The sequence below is a fragment of the Gobius niger genome (genome assembly GCF_951799975.1).
Source record: "Gobius niger genome assembly, chromosome: 12".
NCBI lineage: Eukaryota > Metazoa > Chordata > Actinopteri > Gobiiformes > Gobiidae > Gobius > Gobius niger.
In genome coordinates, this window is record NC_136863.1 from 22,303,959 (window position 1) to 22,326,138 (window position 22,180).

Genomic DNA, 22,180 nt, shown 5'->3' on the forward strand with positions numbered 1-22,180 from the left:
GATAGATATTCGTATTTCTTTCAAACATATAAATATCGCTAAAAGTAGGCAAACCATCCACCTTATGAAATGTCTGTGCTGATCAGGTAAACAACAGCTCATGCGGGGTGCTATGACACTAACTGCCCGCTAGATGGCCCTTTTGACACGGTTTGCTTCACTATCAAAAGCTGTCAACTCCACAGACTGTATATACACACACTAACAGTCAGATCAGGTGTGCGGAAGGGTCTGTCTGAACCTGTGCAACTGGCTGGTGTTGATCAGTTTTTGTTGACTGAAGTTGGAGTATCGTAGTGATTTTTTTTTTTTTTTTTCTTTTTTTATTTAGAGGTAACATTGGCACCACTATCTTTGAGCTGAAGTCCATTGAACTTAGCTGTTAGGTAAGTGTCTGTTGATAAACTACATGTGGTTGTTTAGGCAGATATTTACTACAATTACATGTGCTTTTGTTAAAATATCTTACACTATCCTTGACACCAACCAAATTTAGTATAGTTTAATGTGCTTTGTAATTGTACCTAGGGTTAGGAATTAAGGTTAGGTTTAGAGTTGGGGTCTGTGTACCTCCAAACTACTAAGGCACATTATTCCACTTAGTATGTGACCCATAGGTACAAGTTAATACAGATTGTTGCAAACCACATTACATTATTAACTGTATGTGCAGAATATGTGTTTGATGACTGATTGTTGCTATCCTGAGTGAGTGGTGTGTTGTGTAGCCGGGCCTGGTCTGGTTGGGGACAGAGCGTGGAAATTAGCTTGAGATAATATCCTGCATTTTTAAAGTATATTGTGCTTTTTTGTCCCTTTAAATAGATGAATAGAAACAATAACACAATTTGTACCAAATGTGTAGTGTAAAATAAAGTGTTTTCTTTTTTCTTATTCAAGGTAACTTGGGACATCATCATGAAAATACTGATACCTTTTACTCTGCTGCTCCTGCACTTGTACCCGGTGTCGGGAGGAAAGATCCTTGTATTTCCACTGGATGGCAGTCACTGGATAAACATGAAAACTATCATGGAGGAGCTCCATGCCAGAGGTCACCAACTCACGGTGTTGCGCCTGGACAAGAGCTGGTACATTGAAGAGAAATCTCCGCTCTATACCTCGGTAAGTTTACCCAGCTCCAGCTTTGAGGAAGTGTTCGAGGTTTTTTTATCTCAACAGCTGGAGATAAGGCTACAGGCTAATCCAAGATCTTTTTGGGCTCGTATGTGGGCTCATATTCAAACAGAGCTTTTAATGGTTGAGCAGTTTAACATTTTTCATTCGCTCAGTGCTGACGTAACAGTTCAGATTCTTGAAGATAAAGACTTGATCCAAAGGCTCAGAGATGCCCAGTATGATGTGTTTTTGACTGACCCCGGTATCGGAGGCGGGACGATCCTGGCTAAATACCTTCACGTGCCCCTGATTTATAACGCCAGGTGGACTGTTTTAGGTGAAGCTCACTTCAGCATCGCCCCCTCGCCTCTGTCCTATGTGCCCTTCACTGCTACAGAGCTGACTGACAAAATGACATTTTTTCAAAGACTCAAGAACTGCATTTTTTTTGTCTTGGGAAAATATTCGTTGTCCTCCATCTCTGAACCTGTGTACAAACCAATACTGAAGAAGTACTTTGGTCCTGATGTCGATTACACAGCTTTTTTCTCAGATGCTGATATTTGGCTGATGAGAAATGATTTCATCTTTGAATACCCCCGTCCTACGATGCCCAACGTGGTGTATATGAGTGGTTTTCAGTGCAAGCCTCCTAAAGCGCTCCCTGCTGACCTGGAGGAGTTTGTCCAGAGCTCTGGTGACCATGGCGTTGTACTGATGAGTCTGGGGACTTTAGTGTCCAAGCTCCCTGCACACATCACTGAGGAGATCGCTGCGGCCTTCGCCCAGCTGCCCCAGAAGGTCATCTGGCGATACTTAGGCAAGAGGCCGGCCAATCTGGGCAACAACACTTTACTGGTGGAATGGTTTCCTCAAAACGACCTGTTGGGACATCCCAAAACCAGAGTGTTTGTGGCTCATGGAGGCACCAATGGAGTTCAGGAGGCCATTTACCATGGAGTCCCAATAATAGGATTGCCTTTATTCTTTGACCAGCCTGAAAATCTGTCCCGAGTTAAGTCAAAGGGAGGGGCAGTAATGTTGGACATTGCAGCGCTGGACAGACAAGTGCTGGGAGACGCCTTAAAGACTGTCCTGAATGAAGCGTCCTACACAGACAACATGAAAAGGCTGTCCAGACTTCACAGAGACCAGCCCCTGAGCCCCATGGACCAGGCTGTGTTCTGGATTGAGTTTGTGATCAGACACAAAGGAGCACCTCACCTCAAGTCCAACTCAGTCACACTGTCCTGGGCTGCCTATCACTCTCTGGACGTCATCGCTGCTCTTTTCTCCACCTGTCTCCTGTTCATGTGGACATTTGTCTATGTGGGGAGGTGTCTGTGCAGAAAGATATTCATGAGAAACAAAATGAAGCAGAGTTAATATCATTTCTGTACTAATGATGAATGAATGAACAAATAAAGGATGTATGAAATGCTCATGCAAATAATGTAGCATTTGTTAAAACTGGTAGCCTTAATGATCTAGGATTGACTCATATATAACCTTTCTTTTTCACCTACAATATGTAAAGCTCTGTAAAAAACAACAACAACAACAACAAACCCCCAAACATTCACACTCACAGTTGTACACAAGTCATCTTCACATTAGAAGTAAGTTGGTGTAAGTGTCTTGACCAAGGACACAATGACAGTATGCACCACGGAAGCTGGGGTAGAACTGCCATTTGCCCTTTGGGTGAATGATCTACCAGCTGAACAACTGCTGCTGCTCCTCCTGTGCAACAGTGACAGATAGGCCTATAGTGCACTTTTCCTTTGCAATAGTCATCTGGATTACATAAGGACATCAGCAGGGGGGCTCTCAAACACACAGAAGGAAATCCTAGGCATAATCGTATGGGCTTGCACTACTTTGAGAAAAACTTGAATGCATATTTAGACAATAAGATGCGTTTTGTCAGTCAGATCCATTGACATAACTGTTTTTGTTACGAATCCGCCCTGTAGAACCAAAATAACTTCTTGTAATTGGATAGACCTTGCTGCCCTACCTCGCACTCGGGCCACACACGCGCACCTCTGCTCAGAGCTCATGATGCTCTGCTCTCAGGGGCGCGTGCCAGTCTCCTCCGATTGGATGTAAGTGACGTAGGTGCATCATTTTCACAACCTCACCTTCCCTCTCTCCGTGGGTCGGTCTGAAGCGCCTCTCCGTGGCAGCAGTGTCTCTTGATGGCGCCTCGCGTGGCACTTGGCTCTGTAGGGAAAGCCATGCGCTGCGGAGAGATCTGCGGCATGTGCAGCTCACTGTTCATTGACCACTAAATCCTTGGACACATGGAGACATACGAGTTGTGGGGCCAATTGAACAAGGTAGGAATGTTAAACTTGTCACTTACTTGAAATTGACTTAGCTCTCAGGTATATGAGAGTATTGTTTTGTTGTGCGCCTTAATGTTACGAGATGTTTTACGATGGAGAAACACCTCTTAATCAAATCAAATGCACTATTCACACTGCAGTCACTAAACATGTTGATGAAAATGAGATGAACCTTCTATTAACTGAATGAATTTAACTTTACCCCATGTACCAATGAATAACACAACTCTCGCAGTGTTATTAAGAAGTTATCCTTTTGTGTTTTAGGGAAGCCCTCTGGACGTCCCAGAAGAACATGGCATTCTGGAGGAGAAAAACTCACATTGGTAAGAACAACACGCTGTGCTCGTCTGAAAACTAAAATCCTATACAGAAAATGCATGATATCAAGGCATGAGAGCAAATACAGGTTAGGTTAGTCAGTTATGTGGTATAAATGTTCTATATGTTTCTACATTTTGTTTTTGACTGGGCGTATTGTGATAGCCATAAGTCTAGGCTCATGTGTAGTGTGTTATCACATTTTCAAATGTGAAAACGTGCTGTATTGATGCCATTAAGGTCTCTCAGGACTTTGTTAGATTATTCCAGTCCTTCATTGCCTGTGCCAAACAGGGATTTTGCGATGCCAATCCATGCATCTCAATTTTACAGTTTGCACACATATTTTTTCTCACTTACACAGTTTTTCCTTTCACTTCTCGTTAGTTAATTCTATGCTTCCAATAAAACTTTACAGGCTTCCAATTGAACTGCTTATGGTCTTGATTCTACTAGTTTCTTATGAGAATCATTGTTTATTTTTTAAACTATAATCAGCACAAATAATCATATGTTTAAACAGACCCTGCCCATTGCACTTGCTAAATATTTTAGCTTTTTAGTAACTTATCTGCTGTCTGTTGTGTGAGGTTTGGCTTGTTGTTTGTCGGTCGCTTGGGTGATTTATGCATAATTCAACACTGATTTGACCTGGCTGGGAAGTGTGTAACTAGACCATCTCCAGGCAGTTCATTGTTATTTTGTGCTGAGGTCGTTTTGAACATGACCGGGCTTGACGAAGGAACTGTGATGAAACACAATTACAATGCCACTTCCTGGTCACAGGCAGGTCCAGACAACTTTCACATTTTTAACTGTAAGTGTATAGGCTTAGAGAAAGAAAAATAATATGGCATCAAATTATAAAAAAATATATAAATAACTATATTCATGTGTATACAGTGCAAAGTATCAGTGGCAAGAGTTCTTAGGCAGCCATAATGTACACAAAAACAATTGTAGTATTTTGAGGTTTGATTATGAAATTTGATCAAGCATGTCTTTTTCTACCCTTTTTTTTTATATGTACAGTGCCTCTCGAAAGTATTCATACACCTTGAACATTTGCACATTTTGTCATGTTTACAACCCTAAACATAAAGATTTTATTTTGATTTTTTTTACTGAACGTTCACACACAAGTAACAGACAACTGTGAAGTGAAAGCAAAATGATACATGATTCTGTTATTTTTCAAAAAATAGAAAAGTGAAAAGTGGGGCGTGCATAAGTATTCATACAGCATTTTCTGAGTGCATTAAGTTGCCTTTATAACATTCCTAATGACTCCAGAATGTTCACTCTTTGGCCTAACGGTTAAATAGAGGCCACCTGTGTAATCTACTCTCAGTATAATTTCAGCTGTTCTTTTAGGCCCTCAGAGCTATGGTCGGAGTGTATTGGTCACTAAACAACATCCTGAAGGTCAAGGAGCACCAGAGAGGTCAGGGATAAAGTTCTGTAGAAGTGTAAAGCAGCATTAAGTCATGCAAAGATTTCCCAAGATTTAAACATCTCCCAGGGCACTGTTCAATCCATCATTCAGAAATGGAAAGAGTATAGCACCACTGCCAACTTACCAGGACACGGTCGCCCATCTAAAATATTAGATCAAACAAGGAGAACACTGGTAAGAAATATAACCAAGTGCCCCATGATAACTCTGGAGGAGCTGTGAAGTCCTGCCGCTGAGCTGGGGGAATCTGTACATGGGACTACTATAAGTCGTATCTACACAAATCTGGCCTTCATGGACGAGTGGAAGAAGAAAGCCATTATTGAAAGGAGGCCATAAGAAATCCTGTTTGAAGTTTGCTGAAGTCATATGGAGGACACAGCTCCATGTGGAAGAAGGAGCTTTGGTCAGATGAGACAAAAATGTAACTTTTTGGCCCAGATGCAAAACGTTATGTATGGAGCAAACCTAACAATGCTCATTGTCCTGAGTGCACCATCCCCAGTGTCAAATATACGGGCGGGAGCATCATGCTGTGGGGCTGCTTTTCCTCAGCGGGGACTGGGGAGATTGTAAGAATAGTTGTGAAGATGGATGGAGCCAAATACAGGGACATTTTGGAGGAAAACCTGCTGGAGTCAGCAAGAGAACTGAGGCTGGGACGGAGATTCACCTTCAGCAGGACAATGACTCGAAGCACAAAGCTAAATCTACGATGGAATGGTTCAATAAAAACATATTAATGTTAGAATGGCCCAGTCAAAGTCCTGACCAAAATCCTATTGAAAATCTGTGGAATAATCTGAAAACTGCTGTTCACAAACGCTCTCCTTCTAATCTGACTGTTTTGTAAAGAGGAATGGGCTAAAATGTCAGTCTCCACATGTGCAAATCTTCTAGAGTCAGACCCCAAAAGACTTGCTGCTGTTATTGCAGCAAAAGTGGGTCCCACAAAGTATTCATTCATCTGTATGAATACTTATGAACGCCCCACTTTTCGGTTTTCTATTTTTTGAAAAATAACAGAATCATGTATCATTTTGCTTTCACTTCACAGTTGTCGGTTACTTGTGTGTGAACGTTCAGTAAAAAAATCAAAATAAAATCTTTATGTTTAGGGTTGTAAACATGACAAAATGTGCAAAAGTTCAAGGTGTATGAATACTTTTGAGAGGCACTTATATAATATTTGTAACTATTTGAGTAATACAATTTCTGACTCCTTTAGTAGATTGAAGCTCATGTAATTTAAGCCTTTGTATACAGTATCCTCACTCACCAATAACCAACCACAATCAATAACACTATGTCTAATAAAGGAAAAGCAATGATACCCAATCTGCTGCAGAGGGCAATTCAGTGACTTCAGTAAACACTATTCTGTATGGATATTTATTTAGAGAGAGTAAAAGTGAAGCAACAGTGTGTGAAATGCAGCAAGTCGGCAAACATATGCTCCAGTATTTGCAGTTGTGCAAACATACTGAGTTTGCTCTAAATTATAATGAAAAAAGAAAGTACCAAAATGATCCTGATCAAACGTTTTACTTACCCCAGTTTTTAATACTGTGTATTGCCCCCTTTAACATCTATGACAGCTTTGATTCTTTTGTGGTAATTGTGAATGAGATTCTTTATTTTAGTCTGATGGTAAAGCGGTCCATTCTTCTTGCAAAAAGCTTCCAGTTCCTGTATGTTCCTGGGCTGTCTTGCATGAACTGCACGTTCGAGCTCTCCCCACAGTGGTTCAATGATATTGAGGTCAGGAGACTGAGATGGCATCTACCGGGACCGTCACTTTATTCTGCTGGAGCCACTGGCATCAGTGAAACACCTCTATACTTCACAGTTGGTATGGTGCACTTTTTGTTGTCAACAAGGCCTATGATAGACAGTGCACCATACCTATTGTGAAATATGGCCTTGGTTCACTGATGACACTGATGCCAAATTCTGACAGGGTAGGCAAACTTTTGAGCACAACTGTATTATCACTTCATTGTCACGGTTTTATTGCAGAAAAAGAGCGCTTTGTAAAAGCCAATGACCGAGAATATAATGCCAAGTTTTCATATGCAGTAAGTAAAACACACAGTCATTATTTGATATAGTAATATGAGTGATGTCTGCTATCTATGTTTTAATAATGTGATTTTATTGTTAAGGACAACCGAATCAAAACCTCAAAGTACAACATCCTTACTTTTCTGCCCGTCAACTTGTTCGAGCAGTTACAAAGGGTGGCCAATGCTTACTTCATAGTCCTGCTGATACTGCAAGTAAGTGTGCCCTTTCATCTAAGCGATGCCAAAACGTTTTGAGAATAGTTATCTGACTTTATGTGTTCCAGTTAATACCTAAAATCTCTTCACTGTCCTGGTTCACCACCATTGTGCCTTTGGTGCTGGTGCTGGCCATCACTGCAGTCAAAGATGCCACAGATGACTTTGTACGTTGTAGTTGCATATTGTGATGTGTTGTTATAGGAATCTTTCAGGTTTATGTTTATTTTATTGTAAATTTCAGTTTCGTCATCGAAGTGACCGAAACGTGAATAATCGCCAGGCACAAGTTCTCATCACAGGAAGGTATCAAGGCATTATAATATACAATTCATTACTCATTAAAACACATACACACAATAAAATACATTTTGTCACGTAAACAAAATTCATAATGTTGTCCACAGTTTACAGAATGAAAAATGGATGAACGTTTGCGTGGGTGATATCATCAAACTAGAAAATAATCAATTTGTTACAGTAAGTTGTTGTCTCCTTTTTATAGCCTTTCTGATATCAGCCTTTTTGTTTAGTGGAGTAATTCATTACCTCTATGGAATTTTCTCTTTTCCCCCTAGGCTGATATCCTCCTCCTCTGTAGCAGTGAGCCTTATGGACTGTGCTACATAGAGACTTCAGAGCTGGACGGGTCAGACACTAATCGATTTACCACAAATTCACAAGTCCAAAGTGATGAAATATGAGGCCAGAGCAATAAAAATATCCTTACTTTTTGAAACGAAGTACAGTGCCGTGACAATGTATGTGCCCCCTTCCTGATTTCTTATATTTGATTATATTTACCACACTTAAATGTTCCTGATCATCAACATACATTTTCATATCATGCCAAGACAAAAAAAAAAATGTGGATGTTTTTTGGCAAATGAGAGAGTTGTGGGCTAGTTGAGCCATGAACACTGACTTTGACTGCAGATCTTCAGGTGTCATCGTTGCACTCTTGGAGTCATTTCGTGGCATTATAGGTTTATTATGAGATTTTGTAGCTTACTTTGTTTGATTGACGGGTCTAACAGTGATATTACCTTGATTCAACAAACTTGGTAGTCATCAGGCTTGGGAGGTGCCAAAATCTGGTTATTCACAGCTAATCACGGAGAGAGGGGGCTTTTACTTTTTCACACAGGGCTAGAGAGGTTTGGATCTTTCTTTCCCTTAATAAATGTGATAAACATTTGGAAACTGCATTTTGTATTCACTCGGAATGTTTTTGTGTGATCTTAAAATTGGCTTGATGATTGGAAACATTTAAGTGTGATAAATATGAAAACATCTAAGAAATTAGGAAGGGGGCATGTACTTTTTCACGGCACTTTGTCATTAAGGTTCTTAAAGGCGCCCGTAATACATATGTATAGTAAAATGGAATTCACACAGATTCCAGACAAAAAGCCAGCATTTGTACTGGGTTGTTTTAGGGTTGAGGACATTTGGCCTCTCACCACAATAGGCTTCGTCAATGATCATATGCAATGATCATATATGCAGAAGGCGGGACTTATAATGAGACTGGAAGGGGGTTTTCATGTTGAATAATTTGCTGATTGTGTCAAAGCAGGTCAACAGTTGAAAGGTTTTATAATTTTCTTATGTAAAGTTGACTTTAACCTTGTTATTTTCCACAACATCTTTTCTGTGTACAGTCAAGCTTAAAACTCATGCACTACCTCCACAACATATCTCTTATTCTACAGTGAAACAAATCTTAAAGTTCGCCAGGCTTTGACTGTCACATCTGAACTAGCGGACATTTCTAAACTGGTGAAGTTTAATGGTAATGTCTACAGTAATTTACTAAATTTTCTAACCTTTATTTTCTAAATTGCTTATGTGCTTACAATTGCTGACCTTGCTCTCAGGGGAAGTCATTTGTGAGCCGCCAAACAACAAGCTCGACAAGTTTACAGGGACCTTGTTTTGGAGAGACTGTAAATATCCTCTTGATAATGAAAAGATGCTGCTTCGGGGCTGTGTGCTCAGGAACACAGAGTGGTGCTTTGGGATGGTCATCTTCGCAGGTGAGCTTCGAATTTCTTACCTCTTGTTAGCTGAATGCAAAAGTACACATTCAGGGAGGATTAGGCCTTGTTGCCTTGTCAGGACTTATGTATCTTATGGTTTCATCATGGAGCACCTTTTCTTCTACTATATATTCTTCCTATATTCAAGAAGTTACACAAGATCCATGTTAATGTATGAAATGAAAATAAAGATAAGAGAGGAGAACATAGGGCATTTGTTTGGGAAATATGCAGAGGAATGTTGGGGCACATAACTTAAAAGCGAGTATTTATATGAATAGCACATGGTGGTTGGTTGAGAGGCACAAGTTTAGGTGTTTTAAATGGAAACAATTAATGCAGTACTACCGTGTTCATTTATTGTATGGAAGTACTTTGTGTCCTCTTTACAGGTTTACAAACCAAACTTATGCAGAACTGTGGAAAAACAATCTTTAAAAGAACAAGTATTGACAAGTTGATGAACACTTTAGTTTTGTGGGTAAGTGTTTTCCAATGGGTTTGTTACTAGAATGGCAGGGAACAGGGAACTGTAAATGTTTTGTGTTTTTGCAGATCTTTGGTTTCCTGATCTGTATGGGAGTGATCCTGGCCATTGGGAACACAGTGTGGCAGAGCATTTTGGGCAAAAACTTCCAGGTGTTTTTACCCTTGGATGAGTCCCACTCAAACGCAGTCTTCTCAGGGTTTCTCACATTCTGGTCGTACATAATCATCCTCAACACTGTGGTGCCGATTTCCCTCTATGTAAGGTATGGACGGGGACAGTACTAGAAACACGAAAGCTTTCCATTGCTTATAATCTTCATAATCTCAAGCAAATGCATTGGCTAAGCTGCACAAACCTCTGTCTGATTATGTCTTAAATTATACTTAGTGTTGAAGTTTTGCGACTCGGGCACAGCTACTTCATCAACTGGGACCGGAAGATGTATTTGAGTGCTAAGGACACTCCAGCCGAGGCTCGTACCACGACGCTGAATGAGGAGCTGGGACAAGTCGAGTTCATCTTCTCCGATAAAACAGGAACCCTCACGCAAAACATCATGGTCTTCAGCAAGTGCTCTATCAATGGACAGACATATGGTCAGTGTTTTATTTTTTTTCCATTGTTTTGATTATTGCATATTTTTTGTATTGTTCTCCTTCTTCATTCTTATTCTTATTCATCTTCTTAGTATTATTATTATTTCAACCAATTTTGCTACATTCTAGGTGACATTTATGATGAATTTCGCCAAAAAGTGGAAATCACGGAGGTAGGTTTCAGATGCGATTTCCCTTAGTTGAAGAATTGATTCTGATGTGTTTCTTTCCACAGAAAACTGCCCGTGTGGACTTTTCCTTCAACCCACTCCGAGACACAAAGTTTAGCTTCTATGATGGCAGTTTGGTTGACGCTGTGAAACTGGAGGGACCTTCAGTGCATGAGTTCTTCCGCGTGTTGGCCCTGTGCCACACTGTAATGCCAGAGGAGAAGAGTGAAGGTATATGCCTGACTATCTGTCCATAAATATCTATGCACTGTATTTATGTCAGCTTGGTCTTTTGTAAAAGGTGATTTGGTATACCAGGCCCAGTCCCCGGACGAAGGGGCGCTTGTCACTGCGGCCCGAAACTTTGGGTTTGTGTTTCGAGCGCGGACCCCAGAGACCATTACCGTGTTTGAGATGGGACAGGCCATCACGTACCAGCTCTTAGCCATACTGGACTTCAACAACCTGCGCAAGAGGATGAGTGTCATAGGTAGAACCTCCAATTACAACTTTCAATTAAGTCTTACATCAATGGCTTCAAATTTAAGAGGCAAAAAACATATATATTTTATACTTAGAAGATAAAATACAAAACTGCTGCAGTTCAGTGAGATATTCAGGGGGTGTACTTACTTATTCCATGCTCTCCTGTGAATGTTTGCATGTTTTGGCCATTAAAAATATGATCAAGGAGACGCTGTTTAATCATTCTTGTGATTTTAATAATGATCAGACCACATTTTATGCAGAAATGTAAAAAATTCCTCTTGGTGTACTGACTTTTTCCTCCCATTGTATGTACAAACATATCTACTCAAGCATTTCTACTTATTAATACTCATATCAGTAATTATTAATAAAGTTGTTTTGTTTGTGTTTTGTAGTCAGGAATCCACTTGGCCAGATCAAACTGTACTGTAAAGGAGCGGACACTCTTATCTTTGAGCGACTCGATGTATCCTGCCTAGAGCTCATGGACAGCACCTCAGAGCACCTTAGTGTGAGTCTCAAGTTAAAATCGTAATAAAAGGCCTACCAAACAGACTGCACCAGTAAATATTCTGCCTCTTGGGATTATGTGTTTTTTCTTGTGACTTGTTAGTACTTTTTATTTTTACTTGGCATTTTTCTCTACCTCTTTGCAGGAGTTTGCAGGGGAGGGCCTTCGCACATTAGCGCTCGCCTACAAAGACCTTGATGAAGATTATTTTGAGGTGTGGATGAAGAAGTTCCTGTCTGCGAGCACCATCATAGAGAACCGTGAGGAACAGCTGGCAGCTCTGTACGAGGAGGTTGAAAAGGACCTGCAGGTAGAATGGATTGGATTATATTATTTTGCTCATTTAATTTTGGAAATGTTAAACTCATTGAGCTGCAGATTCGCTGTTGAAGCTTTTAGGAGCCACTGCGATAGAGGACAAACTTCAAGATGGCGTCCCAGAGACCATCGCCTGTCTCAGTCTAGCTGATATTAAGATATGGGTGCTGACTGGGGACAAACTTGGTGAATATCAACTCTTTTTCTCTGGAATTCTTGGATCTTTAATATTATATTGATTCCTTTTGTATCATAGAGACAGCCATGAACATTGGGTACTCATGCAACATGCTGCGTGACGACATGAACGAGATCTTCATAATCTCAGGAAATACACAACTGGAGGTGCAACAGCAGCTCAGGTAAAATGGCACTTATACAGTATGTACACAGTGGCACTTCTTGTTGGGCTTCTTCAGGTGATACTCACGGTTGTCTGAGATGATTTAATTTATGCTTTAGTAATTGTTTGGATTGTGTTTTCAGAAGTGCAAAGGAGCACATCCTAGGCTTAAGTCGAGTGAGCAGTGCAGTGGAGGTGGAAAAATCGGACATTGAGCCGTGCCCTGACCCTGTGTTGGAGGTGGCCATCATCGCAGAGTACGGCTTGGTCGTCAATGGAAACAGTCTGGTAAGAAAACATGAGTTACTCTTATTGGTTCACCTGCATCTCTCCTTTTGGGTTTTCTGTCTCATTAGAATAATCAATACACTGCCAAATGATTGTGTTGTCCAAAGCCAAGCTAAAATGAGATGGTCTTATAAAGGATTAGAGCAGCAGGCAGATGTTTGGTAAAATAATTTCATCTATCCACCGAGAAGAGTTAGTGAACTGGTTAAAAGCAGAATTTTGTCAAGAGGTTGTGAAAGCCAATGTTTAAATCGTAATTTATACTCTGTTCATTTGCATTTCATCAAGTTGCTTTGCCTGCAGGTTCACCTTTGCCATAAAGAGGGTTCACTGGCTGTCATTTGTGTAGTGGCTGCTTACACAGCTGCCTCTCTAATGAGCTGAGAGCTGCCGTTCCTCCAGCTCTATCTCATTTTCATTAAAGACTGCTTTCACACAGCGGAGCTACTCCCTTGTCGCACACTGAGCTTTGTTACATTGAGTAGTTGCCAGGTGTCGCACGCACAGGGGGATGGAGGATAGAGTCTGATGGGCATAAAACGTTGTAGGGATTGGGTCATAAATGTCCAAGGATTAAGTCTAGTGGGGTATTTTGTTGAGAAACAGAGCATCATTATTGTCAAACTACTGGTCAATCTGCATTCTTTCTATCATGGAATCTCCATCTCCAAGTGCTGGAATATGTGGGCATCTCTGCTTGGACTGCTGCCCCCACAGTCCAACCTGGAATAAGCAGTAGAAGATAAATGTGTGGATATCTAAAATTATAGAACAAAACTGTCTCTGCCACAGGCCCATGCTCTGGACCCTGGACTGAAGCTGCTTTTGCTGGACGTGGCGTGTCTGTGTAAAACGGTGATCTGCTGCAGAGTGACTCCGCTGCAGAAGGCACAGGTGGTGGAGCTGGTCAAGACGCACAGGAAGGCAGTCACTCTGGCCATAGGAGATGGAGCCAATGACGTCAGCATGATCAAGAGTGACTGATCTTTCTTTTTCCTTTTTCATCACATGCTTTTATTAAATTTGACTTTTTTGTATTTCTGATGTCTGTTTTGTTTTCTACTTTAGTGGCTCACATAGGTGTTGGGATCAGTGGTCAGGAGGGCATGCAGGCCGTCCTCTCCTCAGACTACTCCTTCGCCCAGTTTCGGTACCTACAGCGCCTGCTTTTGGTGCATGGCCGCTGGTCCTACTTCAGAATGTGTAACTTTCTCCGTTACTTCTTCTATAAGAACTTTGCCTTCACCTTAGTGCACTTCTGGTACGGGTTCTTCTGTGGCTTTTCTGCGCAGGTGAAGAAACTATGTATATTCACATAAAATTCTTTCTTTTTTATCGTATCCCCATAACAGTTGCTTCCCTCCACAGACTGTGTATGACCAGTGGTTTATCACTCTTTTCAACATAGTCTTCACCTCTTTACCTGTTATAGCCATGGGGCTGTTTGATCAGGTAATGTCCAAGTGTTTAGAGGTATTTCACTTTCATAACCAGTCATGTCAAGGGTTATTCAGTCTAAAGGTTGTGCTCTTGTTTGTTACAAATACATAACAGATGATCCCGTTATCAGCAAGGTGTGGCCCCTGTTCAAACCTTAGGCAAATTACAAAGACTTGTGCCATCTTGTGCATGGTAGACAATAAAGTTTTTTCTATTCTGTTCTATTCTATTCTATATGTGTATGTTTAAAGTAAAGAAGTTTAAAAAAAAAAAAATGTATTACAACTTTTAAGTAGAAACGTTGTGCCCAAAGGCATTGACGGCTGGGTTCATGAATATTAAAACATAACATCAAAGATCAGCCTCTTATCAATGTCCCATAATTTGTTTTTAAAACCAGTAGGACCAAAGTAGGACAGTCCCACAGTTCTGGAATTTTGTTTAATAACTTTGTTAAAGTCCAGTGCTCGACTCGTGGGAAACTCTATGCCCAGATGGACAAGTGTTTTATTCCGTGTTTCAATAGGAGTTCTTATAATGGTTGGACATAGTTTGTATTAATAATCCTTAATGAACTAATAACAGGCTTTCTCGCAGGATGTGAATGACAGAAACAGCATGAGATGCCCAAGCCTGTACAAACCGGGTCAGCTGAACCTCCAGTTCAACAAGCGTCAGTTTTTCCTGTGCACCCTGCAGGGCCTGGGCACCTCTTTCCTCCTGTTCTTTATTCCCTACGGGGCCTTCTCCGTTGTGCTCAAAAAAGACGGCTCCAACTTCTCTGATCAACAGGCGTTTGCTGTTACCATAGCAACATCCTTGGTCCTTGTCGTAAGTGTCCAGGTAAGCAAGCGTATTAAAAATGTGACAAAAACAATAGAGACGGTTTGATATTTGTGCTTTTCATTCCAATGTTGTGTTTCTAGATTGGCTTCGACACGCACTACTGGACGGCAATCAACCACATGTTCATATGGGGAAGTGTGGCAGTGTATTTTGCCATATTGTTTGCAATTCAGAGTAATGGCATCTTTGGAGTTTTCACCAGCTATTTTCCATTTGTGGGTAAGCTTGTTTCTTTTATATTATGGAGAATGAGATGAGTGCTCATGGAGGTTTAAATGAATGTGGGGGAGACCGGGGCTATTTGTCATGCAAGGTAATTTGTCAATTTGCTTTTTATATCCACACTAGAGGGCGCTGTACGCTGGTACTGATATATAATATGTGTCTTGGTATTCCTCTTCTCTTCCAATAATAATTTGCTCATTTGGACTGAAGACATGAGGAGAGGACATATTTGCATTGTTTTTATGCCATCCATCCATCCATCCATTTTCTTCCGCTTTATCCGGGGCCGGGTCGCGGGGGCAGCAGTCTCAGCAGAGATGCCCAAACTTCCCGGTCCACACACACTTCCTCCAGCTGTTCTGGGGGGACCCCGAGGCGACACCAGGCCAGCTCGGAGACATAGTTCCACCACCGTGTCCTGGGCCTTCCACGAGGCCTTGTCCCACTAGGACATGCCTGGAACACCTCCCGCGGGAGGCGACCAGGAGGCATCCGGAACAGATGCCCGAGCCACCTCAGCTGGCTCAGTTTGACGTGAAGGAGCAGCGACTCTACTCCGAGCTCCTCCCGGGTAACTGAGCTCCTCACCCGATCTCGGAGGGTGCGCCCAGCCACCCTGCGAAGGAAACTCATTTCGGCCGCTTGTATTCGCGATCTTGTCTGGGTTGTTTCTGTAATGAGAGCTTTCCTTTAGTTAGTGCCATAGCCTTAAACAAAAGACACTGATCTGAAAGACAGAGATGTTAGATGTTGTGACTTGAGCCATTTTATTTGTTTATTTGTTAGCTAGCTTAGATTGATGGTAAAGTGGTGCACTTGGGGTTGTTTGTCACATGGGGTATAAATGGTGGGACATTTTTTTCTTTTCTGTCCAATATGTTTTTCTGATCACTTCATTTTAACATGAGCTGTTACAGAGGCCGTATGTATGGGTCATTATAGTGAACACAAGCTTTCATTCAATGCAGGTCTGACTCTTGTGGGATTTTCTGTTGATGAGCAGTGAACTCTAGAAAAAAAAAAGGTGTGACAAATAGCCCTAGTCTCCCCTACAATATGTGCCGGTCTCAAGCCTGGGTTTGGAAGGCCTTGCATTGATTAGTTATAATACCGTGTCTTTTTATTTCTCCTTTAATTGTTGGCAAGTTTGACCTTAGAGCTGTGGCCTCATGGGTTATGAGTTTACAGACAGGACCCTTGATTCTGGATTCTAGACGGGTCCTTCTAGATCGGGCCTAATGGGTCAAATAATGCAAAATCCCCATTAGAAGCAGGGGTTTACCCAAGAAAAAGAATCAACGTGTTTATAAAAAATGCAATGTTCTTTATCATCTTTGTAGGTACATCCCGCAACACCCTGTCAGAGTTGAACGTGTGGTTGGTGATCCTGCTCACCGCTGTGCTGTGTGTGGTGCCGGGACTTGTGGTCAGCTTCTTGAAAGTTCAGCTCTTTCCCACCCAAACAGACAAGGTAGGACCACACTACTACATGATAGGGCGTACTTTCATGTATTTTATTTTTTTTACATGTAGCTATATCCTTTCTAATTGTCCAGGTCCGGCATCTGCAACAGTCGAGAAAGAGACGGGGCCCTCAGGAGCAGAGTTTGACGCGTGTTCGTAGGACGAGCTCGCGCCGCTCGGCTTATGCCTTCTCTCACCAGCAGGGCTTTGGAGAGCTCATCACCTCAGGCAAAAACATGAGGAGGAGCGCCACCTGTTCAGCGCCCTCTGCTGGCCACTCAGCACAAAACTCGAACTGGATCGAGAATGTTGTAAAAAGGAAGAATGAAGTCGCCTGTGCCCCTGAGGAGAACATCCCGGTAACAAACAGCCGCAGCAACGTGACAGAGACAAAAGCACAAACAGATGAAGCCTTAAGTTAAAAACAGTGTACATCAGCTTATATTCTGTACACCTTTACAGTGGCTGGATGTTTTTAAAGGCGATATGTATAAATTAAAACCTTGAAGTTGCATTACAGTCATAACTTTACAGTGAAATGAGCAGGAATTGCCAAATTGTTGTTATAATTGTCTACCTGAGTTGTCAAAGTGATAAAACAAACATGCTGAATGAGCCAACACAACAAATTTGTAATATTTCACCCTAAAACAGAGGTTTATTGAATTTATTTACACCTGTAAGAAACGAAAAATGCATGCACAATTATGTTGGTAATGTTCATTTGATAATTCAATTCCGATTTAAACAATGGTCAGGTATAAAATGTTAATTGCACAGTGTTTCATAAAAAATAAAAATAAACTTTTGGAGATACAAAGGCACTGAGATCCTTCCACGTTGCAGTAGGTGCCTTAGTCCAGCACTAACCAGTCCCAATAAAGTGGACATTATTCGCTGACAGAAGCCGTGCGGTGTGTGATCATACTTGGTTTCCCACTGGCTTGAGTAACTTCCAGATGAACACTACCACCACTGTGACCAGTTCACACAGACACCTTCTTCTGTAATGACTGCACACTCCCCAAATATGTCTTCATTTCAGGGATTAATCATGATACGATAAATAAACTTTTTCTTTTTTTACTCTCAACATGAACTTGCAGTTATTGTAATTGTACACATATTCCCGTTATGCTCCTCAAAATGCACCTGATTTTCAACTTCCCTTGTATGAAATTATTGCACAAAATCTTATCAGTGAACTGAGAAAGGCTGATTGATACACTACGTATAAAGTGTAACTAATTAAAAAAAAAGCGATTTCAACATCTATTGTCATTGCAAATCCATTGTGAATAGATGTTTTATAAAATTTGCAAATTACTTTAGAAAATCATACCATTTATTCCTCAACAAAAATGGCAGCCCCTCCACCTGGCTTCGTGACAAACAGACTTTGTTTCTCCATAGCGGCTCTCCGAGGATCGCTCAGATAGTACCCCTCTCGAACAGCTTTTAAAAAACCATCCACTTTTTCAACTGGCACCATGGAAACAGCACATCCGCCCCATCCAGCTCCAGTCAGTCGAGACCCCACTGCTCCAGACTTTCTGTGGATTGAGAAAAACAATAATTTAGTCTATTATTATCTATTATTTTTAGATAGTAGTCCAGAATATAACTTTTACCCTCCATCTTACATTCTATGAACAAAATTATCATCAAATAATCCATAAGTGCAACTCTTACAGGCAGAGTTCGACCAGTTGGTCCAGCTCGGGGCAACTGCACTCGTACAGGTCGCGGCAGCTGGAGTGGCTCTGGTTCATCAGGTCCCCCAGAAGCTTCAGGGCGTCTGCAGGTTCAGAGTCACACACCTGTTTGAACCGCAGCACCCGCCTCGCCTCACTGTACACATGCTTGGCCCGCTGGTACAGCCTGAAGTGCGTCACTGAGGGGAAAAAGAAAAACATTGACATGGCATCAAAAAATGAGAAACACTAAACAATCATCTGAAATTTGATCAACTGTGAAGATGCACAAGCAGCTGACAACTTGTTAGAGCAACCAACGGTTAATTATGGTAGGTATACCCATATATATATAGAGAGAGAGTTCAGCAAAAGAAAAAGAATAAAGCTTTGTAGGCATCAAGGATCTATCAAAGTCTCCTTTTAAAGGAATTTACTATATAATTAGTGTTTTTGGAGTACTTCAACATGTGTTTGATCTCTGTTGTGCGCAATCATATTTCTCAAAATCCTCTCGGGGACCAGACTCAGAGGAATGCCAAATTTGTCCCCCGGGCCTGATGTTGCCTACCCCTGGGCAATCATGTTACAACAAAGGAGACCCACTAAGAAGTCTATGTCAGTGTCCAGGTGACGATCCCCAAGAAAAAATATGAACAGTAGCTCAAAAGCAAATGTAAAAAAATGTGTAATTAGCAAAATAGGAATCAATTAACTGAAATAATATGAAAAATATACATTTGAAAAAAGAACAGGAAATGTATTATACATCATGAAGAGATTTGAAGCCATTTAATTGCATTTATGTGGCTCACCATGCTGTGTGTTGGAACTCAGCAGCTCGGAGCAGAACTGCTCAGTGGTGATGCCCAGGGCCTTGCAGATCTCTTCTCTGTTGTATGGCTCTGGATGAAGCACCTCCTCCACCAGAGCCTCCATCTCGTCCAGGGATGCCTGCAGCTCGCCTTGAACCTGCGCCAGCTTCACCAATTTGCTGCAGTCCAGGCCACGAGCCTGGGCCAGCATCTGAAAACATTCACAGGGCTGGAAAAGGGGCATGTTTGCATATGCATGCTACTTATCTAGATTTTCCTGCTCTGATTGTATGGCTACTACTACAATATCTCAAGTCAACCTAACTCTATGTGTGTATTTTCTGAACATTAGAAAATATATGCGTACGAGGTTTAAAATTAGTACAGGCAACATATTCAAGATAACGTTAAATTCTGGCAAGTAACAATTAAAAATAAAACTACAGGAATCCAAAAACTTTCATTTAATCCCAAATGTTTCCTAATAAATCCCCATCTGTTAATACCCTCACCTGCAAGTGGTCATCATGGTTTATTTTGACAAATATATTTCAATGCATTTAAACTAGGAGCAGTTAGGACAGAGCATACCTTAGTTGCAATGCGGCATTCAACCACACGGATGTTGAAATGAGAAGAAGCCGCTTTGTTCATCTCCACACAGCAGTTTGAAATCACAAACACAGCCCCAGCAGGCAACTTCACGTCAGTGGCACGGAGAGGGTTGAACTCTATCAGCTTTGCCTAAGAAGTGGCACAATATTCAAGAGGAAAAAACAAAGGTAACCACTGCTTTATTTCCAGAAAGAGTACATAAAGGATACCAATAGATGAAGGTAAACCATGCAAGGGAAGCTTTGACAGTCTTCTTCTTTTTACTCACATGTAGCGAGCCCAGTGCAAGATTACAACCAAAACAATACGCTCAAAACTAATTAGTAATTCAGTGTCTTTTTTTAGACTTCAACTGGCCCTATGTGCCTCTGAATATACACTGCAGATATGTCCCAGATCCATACCTTTCCACTTTCTGCCAAAAATGAAATTGACTGGTCCATGCCTCCTCCCTCGGTGCCAATGTAGCGCTCACACTTGGCACAAATCTCAGCAAGAGCCACCTGGAAGACATAAAGTTACAAGTGACAGGTGGTACAGTCCCTTAAATGCCTGGACATAAATGCAGTTTAAGTTAATTATACTGAAAATATTGCATACCTTAGAGAGAGACTTTTGATTTGCCTCCATTGTTACCAACCCAGCACAACAGACCAAAGCACTGGAACTGGAGAGGCCAGAGCTTGGTGGAACTGTCCCATCAACAACACAAGACATCCCAACCAGATTTGTAATGCCAAAGTTTTCCTACAATACAGATTGGTATTTCGTATCAATTTATTTTTTAATAAAAGGTGAATCAAATTTATTTTCAAAATATACTAAACATATTGCTATTGAGTATGTATTTTCTTGTGTTGTCAATGCTACATATTATGAAAATGCATTACCTGGATCCCTTTCACTCCACACAGAAAGTAATAATACCATTTTGGATTGTCCCGGTCAATTGCAATGTCCTCAGAGCATGACACGCTGTAATCCCTACAATGGCAAAACAAAAGCCATCATTGAGCATTATAATTTGAGTTCCCATTAAATATAAAAATCACGAGGGCTTACTTGTACAGAGGATTTATGTTGGCCAACTTGATAGACCCAGATTTATTCACTGATACAGCTGCGAGGATATTCTGTTCAATAGCCATGGGAAGAACTGAATAGCCACAGTAATCAATATGCTCTCCTGTAAATAAATTAAACTGAGTGTATTTTCTGGCAATAAGTGTAAGGTTATCAAATGCAATACATTTAAATCCCTTTACCTATTAAGTTAACTCTTCCAGGAGCGCATGCATAAAACTGTGGAGAATCCTCATATTTCTTTTCAAAGGCACTTTTCAAAGCTTGCAACCTGTAGTACAATACTCTCAAGTTACACATCTCTGAAAGAGATTAACACAATTAACTGTTGGCTAGTAGCTTTATTACTCACCTGTTATCTGCAGAAATCACTGCCGCGGTCTTCGGTGGGTTTGAGGCCATTTCTTTCATTCAAAATGACATTCAAAATGATAAATTAACTTCTGGTTGAGAGCATGAATTCTTCAGATGGTATGTACATCCTGGTAGATCACATGACTATCACAAGAGGGTGGCGGACATAGATATATATAAAGGCTGACGCCAAATGGCTGATCCAAGATCAGATATTGCATTTCGACTGTCAAACTGTATGTTTATGGTCAAAATATAGTGCTGTCAAAACATTTCAGCTTGAAGATCTGATTCTGAATCAGCTAAAAACTGCACAAATGCGGAAGTACTGAAAACAGGGGGCGTGTCCAAGTGGCACTAGCCATACGTCACTATTTATTTTTTAATGTAAGAAATGTTTTATCATAAAGGCAAAATAGAAAATAATAATATAAAGGGGGACACAACGTAATGCTCCTGACATAGTGGTGAGCATGGGCAACATCTGTTTGCTGGATACCAGTAAAGCTCTTTTTAACTACATTTCCCAGAATGCACAAAGACACGGTTTCCATGGAAATACAAATCTGTTTCATACTTCATGTGTTTTGCTTTTATCAAAGTTGCTGCTGAGAACTTGCGATTTTGGGACTCCGTTATGATTGGAATAACAGATATGAACGTGGTATCTTAAAGAAAACATTGTCTAATTGTCGTGCAAATGTCTTTGGGTGTTTTGTTTATGTTTTAGTTGGTTTGGCGCTGCTTCAGCGCGCGACTTTTCAAAGTGGGCGAGTCTCTTAAAGCGCACGCCTGAACTTCCGAGGCTAACAAGTTAGCCTTTAACAGTTGTTTTTAAAACGGTGATATTTGTGTAATTCCCAAGGTT

General features: G+C 41.0%; 3 protein-coding genes across 3 annotated transcripts; 2 read left to right on the forward strand and 1 right to left on the reverse strand.

The window, feature by feature from the left end:
* Positions 1-303: 303 nt before the first annotated feature.
* On the forward strand, positions 304-2,505 carry LOC306971317 (UDP-glucuronosyltransferase 2A3-like; the record flags this gene model as incomplete). Its single annotated transcript, XM_079567557.1, has 2 exons — positions 304-386; positions 901-2,505. Exon 2 carries the CDS (start codon positions 919-921, stop codon positions 2,503-2,505), a length of 1,587 nt encoding a protein of 528 aa, XP_079423683.1. The 5' UTR covers positions 304-386; positions 901-918.
* Positions 2,506-3,426: 921 nt separating this feature from the next.
* On the forward strand, positions 3,427-17,202 carry atp8b4 (ATPase phospholipid transporting 8B4). Its single transcript, XM_079567973.1, has 28 exons — positions 3,427-3,461; positions 3,738-3,796; positions 7,267-7,325; positions 7,413-7,526; positions 7,598-7,696; positions 7,774-7,835; positions 7,937-8,009; positions 8,108-8,178; positions 9,245-9,324; positions 9,410-9,568; positions 9,964-10,052; positions 10,127-10,323; positions 10,449-10,657; positions 10,787-10,830; positions 10,893-11,058; positions 11,129-11,317; positions 11,712-11,827; positions 11,973-12,137; positions 12,220-12,331; positions 12,402-12,507; positions 12,632-12,776; positions 13,569-13,752; positions 13,845-14,068; positions 14,145-14,228; positions 14,814-15,059; positions 15,143-15,281; positions 16,628-16,758; positions 16,844-17,202. The coding sequence occupies exons 2-28, from the start codon at positions 3,766-3,768 to the stop codon at positions 17,171-17,173; spliced, it is 3,624 nt and encodes a 1,207-aa protein (XP_079424099.1). The 5' UTR covers positions 3,427-3,461; positions 3,738-3,765; the 3' UTR covers positions 17,174-17,202.
* An 876-nt stretch (positions 17,203-18,078) lies between these two features.
* On the reverse strand, positions 18,079-21,467 carry galk2 (galactokinase 2). The gene is made up of 10 exons (XM_079567218.1): positions 21,311-21,467; positions 21,141-21,229; positions 20,938-21,061; positions 20,766-20,859; positions 20,476-20,622; positions 20,280-20,378; positions 19,852-20,004; positions 19,261-19,471; positions 18,444-18,645; positions 18,079-18,304 (listed from the first exon to the last, which is right to left on the reverse strand). Exons 1-10 carry the CDS (start codon positions 21,367-21,369, stop codon positions 18,097-18,099), a joined length of 1,386 nt encoding a protein of 461 aa, XP_079423344.1. The 5' UTR covers positions 21,370-21,467; the 3' UTR covers positions 18,079-18,096.
* Between the last annotated feature and the right edge of the window lie 713 nt (positions 21,468-22,180).

Bases quoted from the DNA above. Each gene is read 5' to 3' on its own strand.
- galk2 (XM_079567218.1), bottom strand. From the start codon at position 21,369: ATGAAAGAAATGGCCTCAAACCCACCGAAGACCGCGGCAGTGATTTCT. The intron at 21,062-21,140 runs GTAAAGGGATTT...ATTTATTTACAG, and splicing joins TGGAAGAGTTAACTTAATAG to GAGAGCATATTGATTACTGT. The intron at 20,860-20,937 runs GTAAGCCCTCGT...TTGCCATTGTAG, and splicing joins AACATAAATCCTCTGTACAA to GGATTACAGCGTGTCATGCT.
- atp8b4 (XM_079567973.1), top strand. From the start codon at position 3,766: ATGGCATTCTGGAGGAGAAAAACTCACATTG. The intron at 11,828-11,972 runs GTGAGTCTCAAG...ACCTCTTTGCAG, and splicing joins GCACCTCAGAGCACCTTAGT to GAGTTTGCAGGGGAGGGCCT. The intron at 12,332-12,401 runs GTGAATATCAAC...TTTGTATCATAG, and splicing joins GCTGACTGGGGACAAACTTG to AGACAGCCATGAACATTGGG.